Genomic DNA, 12,898 nt, shown 5'->3' with positions numbered 1-12,898 from the left:
TCATGATCTTTCTATACCTCTGTGCCTTTGCACATGCTATCCCTTCTCCCTAGGACACCCTCTCTAAGCTACAAAGATTTTCAACAAACCACCTCAGGGATCACCCGCTCCAAGAAGCTTTGCTTGAAAACCTCCACCCCTAGGCTGAGTTGGATGCCCTTCCTTTGTGTGTGTCTTTATCATGCCAGTTACATCAATCATTTGTGGACATGTCCATCTCCTTCATTGTTTAAATAATTTCCATCTTGACCTGTACTCAACTAAGGCTTTGCAATGTCACTCAGTGGCTAAAAACAGGTTTGAAGTCCCAGAGCTGAGAATTACTATTTAGAATGATCACACAGCTAAAACTGTGAGAAAGCCTGTCAAATAGTTACAATTTCATTTTGATATGTTCATTTTGAAAATGGAGGCAGTGATATGAGACTAGGAAAGAAAATGTCACAAAGTTTCAAGTAGTATGTGAAATATAAATACAATAAAACTTTTAAGTAGATATCCAACCAAACGTTTTATTGGGGTTTTATTGCAATCTACTTTCAGCAATAAGGGGAAAGTGAGCATGAAAAGAACTCCAATCAGACTTTATTCAACAAAGCAGCTTTTCATGAATGCTTCAGGTCAGTGTATGATCAGCTCAGCTTCCAGTATCAACTTGAGTACCTCATCATGGATATTTATGCTAGAATGACAACAGTAAGGCATTGCAAAATCCAAAGTCATCTAATATTAAACCATATTTTACATAATTTGTAGGACAGTATACTAATACTCTACAATAAATAAGGATTTAAAAATGTGTTGCTTAGCCCTTGAACTAAATTCAATTACTAGCTTATTCTAAGTACTCCAGTTAATAAACGTTTGATTGTAAAGAACTGTGACTTCTCCAAAGATAAAAAAAATTAGTTATTTGTCATGACAAAAATTAAGCTTAAAAAGCACATTCACACTTGTCCTTAAAAGCATGTTTACATCATATATGAGAAACCTTTTCATGCCTGATGACATGGCTTATACGGCAAAAAACAGTCATATGCAAAGGACAACTAGAGGGCAATCGTCCCATCCCCACTTCCTCCAAAAAGCCACACTCGGCCTCAGTGTAAAAGTTATATTTTATTGCCATGCTACAAAATGTATGAAGTTGGCACTGATAGGGAGAAATAGAGAACAAAGGGTGGGAAGGGATAGAGGGCAAATTATGTTGTTACATATACAACAAGGTTTTATTTTAATTAACAGTGGTTATGTTTTGCCAATATTAAAAATGCAAACCAAAATTTAAAATGCTGATCTGAAACAGCATTAAGATACAATTTATGCATAGTACAGTATCACTTATGTCTTTTATTAGAGAAATATGGAATGTTTATAAAAGAAATTAACCATGGGGGTAAAATTCATATTTCACATACAATTTGGCAATGGTAGTCCCACTGTTAGACAATTTTTTATAAAAGAAAAAATTAAAAATCTAATAAGCTACCTTTATACAAAGTTGCTATATTTATGCCTTTACGTAGGAAAAAAACATTTATAATGCAAATTACGACATACAATAGTCTTACAATATTATACAATGTAATGAAAATAAAACATAACACAAAGTTTGTCCTTTATAAAATGTATATTTTGCATTACTAATGCAAATGTGGCACACTGGTGACTACTGTACTATTTATACCAGTCTGTTTCCATGCTATAACTGTCCAATTGCCATAGAACTGCAATTATAATGATGCTACAAAAGAACTGTGTTATACCCCAAAAAAATGAGGAAGTAGGGATGGGGAAAAGGGATGTAAAGAACAGGAAAGATAGATAGGGTGCTGGTTTGGGCAGAGTATACTGTGGTATGTCATAAAATATTTGTTAATTTTTCAAGCCAAAAACATTTTCTTTACATTCTGTAATTTCGTACCAATGCCTTTATTCAAATTTGGCAAACATCAAGGAAAAGGTAATTAGTACCATATACCTCACACATCAGAAATATGAATGAGATGCCAATACATCAGTTACTTGTGAATGATGTCTCTGATAGTATGTCTATTTCAAGAATGTATGTATTTATACACACACACTACACATTGCACAAAACACTTGGGCATTATAGGTTAGGAATAGCACAGGGGGAATTGGGAAGTACTTTTTCATCTGTTAAAACCTTTACCTTGAGGCAAAAATATGGCGGCACATTGTTGGGAAATTATGAAAACATAAGGCCCCTGTCCCATTTTTAATAGAACATTATTGAGGTACATTTTTATATGCTGTGCCACAGTTTTGGGGAAGGGGAGGAGATAAACAAACACTAGCTTGACTTGTTCTATTTATAACATTGAACGCTGGAGAGGGTCAACATTAGTATCTATAAAAACAAAGACTGCTTGGCAAATTTTCCTAAGTCCCAGATATGATGTATTCTGGATATACTGGGAAGTGAAAAGCTTTTTGCTGAATCTTCAAGAGTAAAGTGCATATCTCATCACTCCACAGCAGCAGTAAATAAAAGGAACTATTTGCCAGTCTTCCTTGGAGGGAGGGAAGGCACCATATTTTCATTTTTAAAAGAAGATGAAACTGGGAAATAAAACACACTAAGAAAAAGCACAGGTAATACCAATATCAGTTTCCAACCCTGGCATGGGATAGATGCTGTTATGATTTGTATGGATAAAACAGTATTCTATTTGGAGGGAAAACATTAACAATGATTATATTTCCAAAACCAAAAAGAAGGATCACATGGTCTACCAACAGAATTATCTAAAATTAGATCTGCCTCAGAAAATCTGAGATATATGGCCACAATTATATGCTAATAAAATATTAATATTTCATTCTAAAATGCACCTAGTAATAGGTACATCCTTCCAGGACACAGCGTAATGCCCATTACTAAACTACTGCAAAGGACAAGTAGTATTCTAAATTACCTTTTATTAAATAGGAACACAAGTGATTTCTAGAAAATATCTAGAAATTAACACCAGTTGTATGTATTTTCCTAATACTCTTATAGTACCTAAAATCAAATTCTTAGCAGACAAATTGGTCCCATTTTCCTTTTTAAAGCACATAGTATTTAAAGCATAAACTGTAATGATTATATTGGAGTTATCTAAAAAAAAATAAAAACTAATTAGAATCCGGGGGAAACAATGAAAAGGATGATGGAAAGAAAGAATAAAGTACCCAACCTCCAAAATGAATAAATAGATCAGCCCTTTCATTTGGAGATTAATGTTCTGCCTTGACTGGTTGTTTCAGAAAAAACTATGTGCAATGGTTCCATTATAATTCTTATTCCACATTACAAAAACTATTACATAAATTTGGCACAATTAGCAATTTACTCAGAAGAAAGGATAAGTGGAACAATATATTAAAAATGGAACCTGCATCACGGAAACTGCACACCTATACCACTGCTCTCTTTTAAGAGAACAGTGAACACTTTAATAAGCACCAAGTTCACAGGGGAACAAAAGAGGGAAAAGAAAATTCTGTTATGCACATAGAATGATAAAATACACTGATATTGATTTATAATAAAGACACTAAAAATGGCACTGAAAACGATAAAGACAACTTTTAATAATTTATTTTCTTTATAATGATCCCACTCTATTGTTCTCCTAATCCATCATTGTCCTATGATTCGGTTACTGACTAGGTTTGATGCTAATATGACTAAAACTTTTTCATGCTAAATTAACCTTAGTTATATCTGGTAGATCCAGATCATAATCTCAAACTTCCTCATATTTAGAGAAAATAGTAAAATATTTTGCAAGGTTACCTAACCTTTTCCACTCTACCTTCTCTCGTATTCTCTAGTGTTTAGGAAACTGGAACATCTTTGATTTTCCAAGAGTTTGACATATGGAGACTCTTCAGTTTATATAAACTTTTAATTCATTTTAAATCCTAAATTATGATACAATCTCATTGCTACAAGACTTCCACTGTACCTGCTATGCTGGCAACAATATTAATATTTCATGGAAATCGAAGGATAATCAAAGATCCAGCTACAAGTAAAAGGACAGCAGAGCTGAGGAACACTAGAGTGGGCAGAGTACAACTGCAGCGTGTAGCTGGGGGAATTACTGCTAAAGTGCTGGGGAAGAGTGCCCACAGAGAAAACACGGTACACCTTGAGGGAACTTTGCATGTTAAAAGTATCTTCCTTTTTTTCTCAGTTTGCTAAAGAGATCACCTATGGACACAAGTAAATTTAGAATTGGAGAATGTTTTTATCAACTTGAAAAGTAAACAGCATATAAATAAATACTGGACAAGGGCAACCCTGTTACAGAATAACAGTAAGTTCCAAATGAACCTTCGAAACCATAATTTGACAAAAATGCAAACTAAACAACAATGAACACATAATCCAATTTCAAAACTATATACAAACTCAAACATTTTAAATTGAAAAGGACATAAGGCAACAAAATAAGACATCCCAAACACCAAAGAAAAAAACTGAAGATAAATGGAAACCTAATGGCACAAATGCCTCCAGAAAACAATGTGTTGTCAATAATCTATAGGAGAAAAACTTTCAAGAGACTGTGGTTCAGATTTTCAAATGTTTTTGGGTAAAGTGACCTGAGACTGATTCTTGAGCCTATTATAATTTTAAGATATCTGGACATGCCCTTCAAATGACATCATGAGATGAGTAAATAGAAAATCTTGCCTCCTTCCTGCCTTTCAGTGTACCAATAGCAAACCATACTCATGGACACAGGCCGTTTTCTAGTAACACTGCAGGCAAAGGAGCTGACTGGTATAAGAGGAGGTGTGGTACTTCTGTTTCCTTTACATATGTTTTGGCTCAAGTCAAAAAGCCATTAATTAATGAAATAAAGGATTCCTCATGTTACATGCTGGAGGCCACATACTGTGAACACTGAATCTACGAGCATTACTTTCAAAACCTATAGTTACCTGTTAGCAATGCACATTGTCAAGAGGCTTTATAAAAAGTTTTAAAAGCCAACCATGACTTAGACATGAAAGATATGTGTTAAGTCCAGAATATTGATAAAAATCAACCAGCATGTCATTTACTTCAACTCTCATTTTAAATAGGCACTGTGAAAATGGGAATGCTGCTGTACAACGAGTAGTATATAATGAAATTAGTGTTCTTTAAGGAGTACCTGCTCTACATTAATTCCCTTTAGTTAAAGATGCACATGAAATATTCAGAAAAAAATTTTATCAGTCTATAAAAGGAGTTAGTGTTTAGAAATGAAAATGAAGCACTTGCATCTTCATTTTTAAAAACTTCACAAAGGTGCAAACAACATAATGCTTTCCAGGTTCACATGGGCAGATCAGTACTATTGTGTCTAGTTTTCCTAGATGTACCATCATCTCGTGGCAGTGCTTTCTGCAAATTTGACATAGCAGCAGTTCTCTCGATGTCTATCACGGCATACAGCTCTGTGCGCCTCGTAGGGGTTTGTGGAAGGGGAGTTGTAGGCGTTTTGGGAGTCTGAGGGTTGTCAGAGTCACTGCCACCTTCCAAGTCAACCTGTATGTAATTAAGCTGCCTGTGTTCTAAACTTGGGCGTCTGATATCAAAGTTAAAGACTGTTGGTGTACAGTCCCGACGCCTTGAATATTCTATTTTGTGAGCACTTGCCGGCACTGTTACATTCTCTGTATTTACATAGTTATGCATTGGATCTAGATTATTATGGTAGCCATTTAGAGATGGGGTCTTTGGTCCTAAATTGTCATCTTCATCCCTACTTAGCTTGCGGGCTTCCCAAACAGGAGGCAAAGATGGTAGATTTTCATAGTTTAATAATGCAGTTCTTCTCTGAGCTGAGTTGTTGATATTCTGGGTATCTGAGGTACTGGTGGATGTCAGACGACCTCTCCTGACCCCTGAGGCACTAGGGATAGAGAGCCCATTTATATTTTCATACACCAGTTTGTTAACGGAGGGTGCATCTCTTCGTTCATCACTGTCATAGCCAGTGTCCCATTCTGTGTTATTTGCTCCACTGACTTGATCTCTTCCAAGTTGCTCCAGTTTCTCTTTTTCCATTAACTGCTTTTGAACAGGGGTTGGCCCTAAAACAAATTTGACTCCTTCAGGTTCAAGAAGAATCTGAGGATCCCTGTCGTCAACACTACTTGGTTCTTCTTTTGGTGTGTTGCTTTCAGCGTTAGAAACCCTTGCCTCCAATGGAACATGCACACTTGTGCGATTTTTCCGCTCTTCTTGCACACCTGTAGTGTTGACATAGGTATGTACCTAAAGCAAAACAGAAAGTGCATTAGTTAACTTACTTAAAAAAACAAAACTGAAAAAAAGCCTGACCACATCGGTTAATTTTATTGACAACAGTTAACTTTATTAACTTTCTTTCCAAATGTACTCTTACTTCAAAACTTTTGCACCTATTTTTTTATTAATAAAAAGGTGGAAAGAGAAGGAGAAATGTAGAAATGTCTTCCTAATTTGATAAAAGAATAACGACTTCAAAATAACACGCAGGCTGGGCACAGTGGCCCATGCCTGTAATCCCAGCACTCTGGGACACTGAAGCAGGTGGATCACTTGAGGTTAGGAGTTCGAGACCATCCTGGCCAACATGGTGAAACCCTGTCCCTACTAAAAATACAAAAATTAGCTGGGCGTGGTGGTAAGCGCCTGTAATCCCAGCTACTCTGGAGGCTGAGGCACACGAATCATTTGAACCCGCAAGGCAGAGGTTGCAGTGAGCCGAGATTACACCATTACATATCAGCCTGGGCAACAGAGTGAGGCTCCATCTCAAAAAATAAAATAAAATAACATGTAACATTATATTTGATTGTTAAACATGATAAATATTATGTAAAAAATAAAAATCAGGAACAAAATAGGGATTATCATTTTGCTGCTGTTGTAGAGGTTCTGAAAGCATTAAAACATGACCCAGAAATAAATAACGACTTTGAAAAGAGATAAGTTTATCCTTATTTACTGATGATCTGACTGTATAAGAAGATTAACTCCACTAGATTTAATAAGAGTTCTGTAAAATGCATATATATAAAATAAATGCCACCAAGTAAGAAATTATCACTATTTAGAAAAGCTTAATAGTATTTTGGGGAGATAATATAAAAATATTTACAAGGGTCGGGCGCAGTGGCTCACGCCTGTAATCCCAACACTTTGGGAGGCTGGGGCAGGCAGATCACTTGAGGTCAGGAGTTCAAAACCAGCCTGGCCAACATGGTGAAACCCCATCTCTACTAAAAATATGAAACAATTAGCTGGATGTGGTGGCCTGCGCCTGTAATCCCAGCTACCTGGGAGGCTGAGGCAGGAGAGCTGCTTGAACCCGGGATGTGGAGGTTGCAGTGAGCTGAGATCATGCCACTGCACTCCAGCCTGGGCGACAGACCAAGACTCATGTAATTTCAGTAAATAATATAACAACTCATTATGTAAAGAACACAAAGAAACTGATTTTAAAAACACTAAAAACTTTTCAATGTGACATATGGTTTACAAAACATAAGTATAACTAATTAATACAGAGGTTCCAACCAGATACTTCATTCCACACATGAAAACTAGAATACTCGGGAACACTAAATAACTCCATAACATTAACAGCAAAATCTGCCTTCCTACTAGTAGTTCACTGACTATAATGGCTAAAATATGAAAAGCAGCATAAACTCTTAATCCATTGGACGTTCTTATAATGGGAACTGACCATTAGTTATGCCTTTCTTAATCTATAGATGTACCTCTTCTGTGAACCTACAAGCTACTCTAATGGTAAGTTCCCCTGAATACCCACATATATTTGAGCATAAACCAGCAAATATATGCTATTTCCTCTGATTGTTCACTACAAAAGTAATTTACAAACAGATAAAGTTAAACTTCAAGCTGAATAAAATCTTCCAGTATTAGCACAATGATACCCTAACTCTGAACAATCATTATTGCTGTTACACAGTAGCACGTGCTTACTTGTTCCTCAGCCACAAGCAAAGGATGTGTAGATTCTTCCCCTACTGAAGGCAGGCGAGCACTTCCCACAGAAGGATGTCTGCTTGAAGGATGGGATGAAGCATCTCCAAATGAGGGATATCGGGGATATCCATTAGGTAAGTTCTGAGCAGCAAATCCTGGAGCTGAGTTTTTGTTTATTGGTTTAAGGAAAAGAGGGGCAGGGCAGAGAGAATAAAAATGAGTAAGAATCGAATCTGTACTGAGAGGATTATAGGAGGTCTTTCTGCCAAGACAGCAGAAATCAGAGCACAAGTAGTATTACCCCCAGCTCCATATTTTACATAATATGAAATACTGAATGTTTTCATTTTTTAAATATTAGAAGTACTTAGAACTACAGCTGTGTTTTTTTGTTTTGTTTTGTTTTGTTTTGTTTTTGAGATGGAGTCTTGCTATGTCGCCCAGGCTGGAATGCAGTGGCATGATCTCAGCTCACTGCAAGCTCCATCTCCCAGGTTCATGCCATTCTCCTGCCTCAGCCTCCCGAGTAGCTGGGACTACAGGTGCCCGCCACCACGCCCGGCTAATTTTTTTGTATTTTTTTAGTAGAGATGGAGTTTCACAGTGTTAGCCAAGATGGTCTCGATCTCCTGACCTAGTGATCTGCCCGCCTCAGCCTCCCAAAGTGCTGGGATTACAGGCGTGAGCCACCGCGCCTGGCCTACAGCTGTTTTTAAAAACTGATAACCATTATACTTCTGTTATCCAATGGTGATTTCTAATGTGTTATTGATTAAATACCCATAATCTATAGCTTACAACTAAACGTCTGTTATTCAAAATGTGAAAGGGAAAAGGGGTACTTACTTGTAGGTGTTCGAGGTGTTCTAGGGACTTCCAATTCTGTCTGATGATTATTTCTTTCTACAACTGGCTCTTCCACCACATTTATACTATTATTTTGCATAATCTCTTGCAACATGTTAAATAATTCTTCTGCACGGGCACACTTAAAGGCAAAGATTCCTACAAATATAAACCAAAGGGGAAAAATAGTTAACATACCTTTAAAAAAAACTATAGGAACACTTGACAAAGAGCAGAATTGTAAAGTAAGCATTCTATGCACCAAGAGTAAGAAATCCCTTTTAAATAAATATCTGATAAATTAATGATTATTCCCTGTTTCAAAACAAACCCCCGCCAAAAGTTCACAGAATAATTTTCATTCGTCTAAGGGAGATGGCCCAAAACAAAGCTAATGAAATCAAGACCTGCGCACTTACGCTAGTCTGTTTCTTAACAGCAGGGGGAGCCCAATTCACTATTCCAAGGTGATCATTTGCCATGTAACAGGCCCCTTGGAAAGTCCCTAGGTGTTTTCCAATTGTTATCTTGTTTAATTACTACAATAATTTAAAGATAGGTATTACCATTTCCCTTTTATAGACAAGAAATTTAACATTCAATGGAAGTCCTGTAACTTGTCAAGGCCATTCAAGTAGCAGGTAGTAAAAAAATCAATGATAAAGACACTTAGTCAATTTAGCAGACCCAATCATTTACTGAAAAATCTTAAAGTTAACACGAGCCAAAATTTCTCACATAGACAATGTGCTTAATAAACAGCTGATAAATTAATACATAGTATACTATACCTTTTCTTAACAACCTGTTTATTTTGGGATTTTCTTCAGAAGAAAAATATTAATTTAATCTTTGTATACAGAATAGCTGAAAAAACAATTTCAAATACAATATTTGGGAAAAAAACAAAGGTTCTACCTTGTCCAGTTTGACACCTTCGACCACTTTCAAAAGAAAAGAGATTCGAGTCATAGCCATAGCGTCGCAGGCAGAGGTAGTGCCATTTTACTGAGTCACGTTTGCGGGTGTATAAAATCAGTTCTGTGTCTGTAAGTTCCATTATGCCAGAACCTAACTCATTCCCATCATCATCCACATTAATGACCTAAAAAAAGAAGGTGACAGTCATGCAAATATGTCACCAATTTGTCAGGAAAATGCATTGTTGCTAATTAGTTACTTGTAATTTGTTAGTTCATTCATCAACCAATGTGTGTATCAGGCATGGACTATGTAGCCATGTAACACCCAGTTCAGATCTGTAAGAAATTTACATTCCCACTGGGGAAACAAAATGTAGAAACACAAAGTCAATACCACAAAACAGTGTATGATTAATTGACAAATGAATGCAACAGAGGCTGCAGAAGGCAGGAACTGTGGTCTAAGGTTGTTGAGACACCTTCATTTAAGAGGAGGAGGGCCTTTAGCTGGACCACTAGTATAAATAAATTTACGCACAAAATAAACTCAGAGGGGAAATCTAGTGGGGCAGGAGATAAAGGAGACATCATAAAGACACAATGTTAAAGCAGAACAAAAAAAGTACCTTTCAAAGACACCAAAATAGATTGGCACAGAGTTCATATAAGGAAAGGCTTTGTACTGCTGAGCTTCAGAAAACGTCCAAAGACTAAGAGCAGTAGGTAACATTTAGGGAGAAGTTACTATTCCCCTGGGAGTAGGAAAAGAGCTTTACATGTATTTAACCCTCATAACAATCCTAGACTACATTGTACAAAAATGGAATTAAGACTCAGTAATAACGTAACCTGCCCAAGGTCACAAAGCTTATAAAGTGACAGATTTACACCTAGGTTTCTGTGATCAAGGCTATTCTTTGTAAGAGATCGAGGTCAAATTATCAGACACAAAACAGCTATAGAAGCATTTAGCCTACAGGTAAAATAACACCACACAATTTTAGCAAAGAGGTTAGTGAATGACGAAAGAAGATTAATTTGATGGTGACTACAGGATGAATCAGAGGGTGACTTGAGGTAGAGTCCAGTTAAGAAATCACACAGGCACGCATGAAAATAACTGAAAGACAGTGATGAGACTGAAAAGGCACCCCGTAAAATGGCATTTTAAAAACAGTATTACCAGAACGGTATGGCTAGTTAGATACAGAGGACCGAAGGAAAACTAAAAAAAAATCCATACTGTAAGAAAATGTTGTCATCGTTTATTAAATCAAGAAAGACAGGGTGGAAAGAAAGGGAAATAGAAGTGTTTGGTGATAAAAGCCAGAAATAAGATATGTTAAGTGAAATAAAAGAAGAACACCCAACTAGGCAGTAAGATATATAACTCAACCAGTTTTACTGACCTTAAACTTGTTCCGATGGTTATCTGGGACAGTGTCTTTATCTGGACAGCTACAACAGCTACCCATGGCTTCTTCAGAAGACCATGTGTGCACTACATGAAAAATAATTTGGAAAAATTTATTAGATGAAGGATACAAAAACTGTAAACAGAAAAAGACTTTAGAAATCATCTAACACAAACATTATTCTGATGCAGAAAATTAAGTCCAACAAGGTACATGGCTGCAGCTAGATTTTTTACAACTAGCTAATTGATTTTACTCAGTAATAATGAGAATAAATTTTGTGAGGCATTAATAATGTCGAACAAATCTCAAATTTCTAGTTAAATTTGCAAAGGTCACCCATTCTAAAATCATCTAAAAAACAAACCAACTTAAGGTCTCATATATAATATTATTTAAATAATTAATTTTTGTTCAAGAGTTAATAATGAAATTAACCCTTTGTGGCTTATCAGGAATTTCATGTCCTTCTTTAAAGAGAGAGAGAGAGACAGAGAGGGACAGAGACAGAGAGAGAGACAGACAGACAGAGAGACAGAGACAGACAGGCAGGCAGGCAGGCAGGCAGGCAGGCAGACATTATGTTGCCCAAGGCTGGGCTCAAACTCCTGGGCTCAAGTGATCCTCCTGCCTCAGCCCCCTGAGTAGCTGGGACTACAGGACCACCAGGCCTGGCTTGTTCTTTAAATAAAAAATCACCAAAGGGATGGTGAACTTCTGGCTTGGCAAGTATTTTGACTGTTGTTACTCATTGCAGTATCTTTTACGTCTCCACAAGACAAGAGTTCATTGGTAATTAAAACAAAATCAAATTTCAAATAGTGCATTGGTAAGAGAGAAAGACAACTCAAAATTAAGCAGTAAAGTAACACACAGAATACTGGCAAAACTGATATAGCATGTCTATTTAATACTCCTTTCCCATAGAAGGTTAGAGGTAAGTGGTTATATACCTGACATTGAGTGTTTAAGAACACTCCAACTGAGCAGACAAAGAAAACTCCAAAGCATCACTTACAAACAAGGGAAATAATCAGATAGAATATGACAATATATGAAAAAGGAGGAAGGAAGGAAGCACAGAAGCTACAAAACATAACATTACAAACATAAATTTGATTGAAGCTTGTTGAAAATTATTCAGTGGCTTTCCACTATCTTCAGTTTAACAGTATAAACTCTTCAGTATGATAGATTCGATCAGATACAATGTAATCCCTGTCTAACAGATGCAGTCTAGACTCTCCCTGCTTTCTGTTTCAAGCCCTATTCTTAGTCCTGTCAGAATAAACAAGCTGCAGTTACCCCAGAGCATCTTGGTCTCTCACATCCTTCCAAGCTGCTCCCTTTCTGCTTCTTTCCTTTCTCAAGATTCAACTCAAAGTGCAGTTCCTCTAGGATGCTTTCCCTGACTCCAAGCAACTAGGCAAGTTATACTATTATGTATGACCGTCATGCATATGCTAACAAAGCACCCTGGGCTTCCTAGTATCATAGCATCTATCACACTTTGTACTGAGTAGAAATTGTGGCAGGTGTCTGTTTATCTGTCTTTTCTCCTCCACTGTGAGCCCCTTGTCAGCACAGATGAACCTTACTCATTTTTACATTCCCAGTACTTAACACTTACATTCTTAGTACTTAATCACAGGTGCTATAGGACCTGGATTTAAATGGACTGTATTAAACAAATGTGAAGG

General features: G+C 36.6%; 1 protein-coding gene across 7 annotated transcripts in view; it reads right to left on the bottom strand.

Annotated features, from left to right (window-relative positions):
- Positions 1-1,100: 1,100 nt before the first annotated feature.
- FRS2 (fibroblast growth factor receptor substrate 2) overlaps positions 1,101-12,898 on the bottom strand; it is a 112,348-nt gene continuing 100,550 nt past the window's right edge. For all 7 annotated transcript variants that reach the window (XM_054443240.2, XM_063646498.1, XM_054443232.2 and 4 more), the window contains 5 exons: positions 11,193-11,284; positions 9,779-9,965; positions 8,861-9,019; positions 8,012-8,175; positions 1,101-6,289 (listed from right to left, as the gene is read on the bottom strand). In XM_054443240.2, coding sequence (XP_054299215.1) covers positions 5,345-6,289; positions 8,012-8,175; positions 8,861-9,019; positions 9,779-9,965; positions 11,193-11,258 — 1,521 coding nt within the window. In that variant the 5' untranslated portion in view covers positions 11,259-11,284 and the 3' untranslated portion in view covers positions 1,101-5,344. The remainder of the gene's footprint in view (positions 6,290-8,011; positions 8,176-8,860; positions 9,020-9,778; positions 9,966-11,192; positions 11,285-12,898) is intronic.

The sequence above is a fragment of the Pongo pygmaeus genome, chromosome 10 (assembly GCF_028885625.2).
Source record: "Pongo pygmaeus isolate AG05252 chromosome 10, NHGRI_mPonPyg2-v2.0_pri, whole genome shotgun sequence".
Classification (NCBI taxonomy): Eukaryota; Metazoa; Chordata; class Mammalia; order Primates; family Hominidae; genus Pongo; species Pongo pygmaeus.
This window is presented reverse-complemented; position numbering and strand designations above follow the sequence as displayed.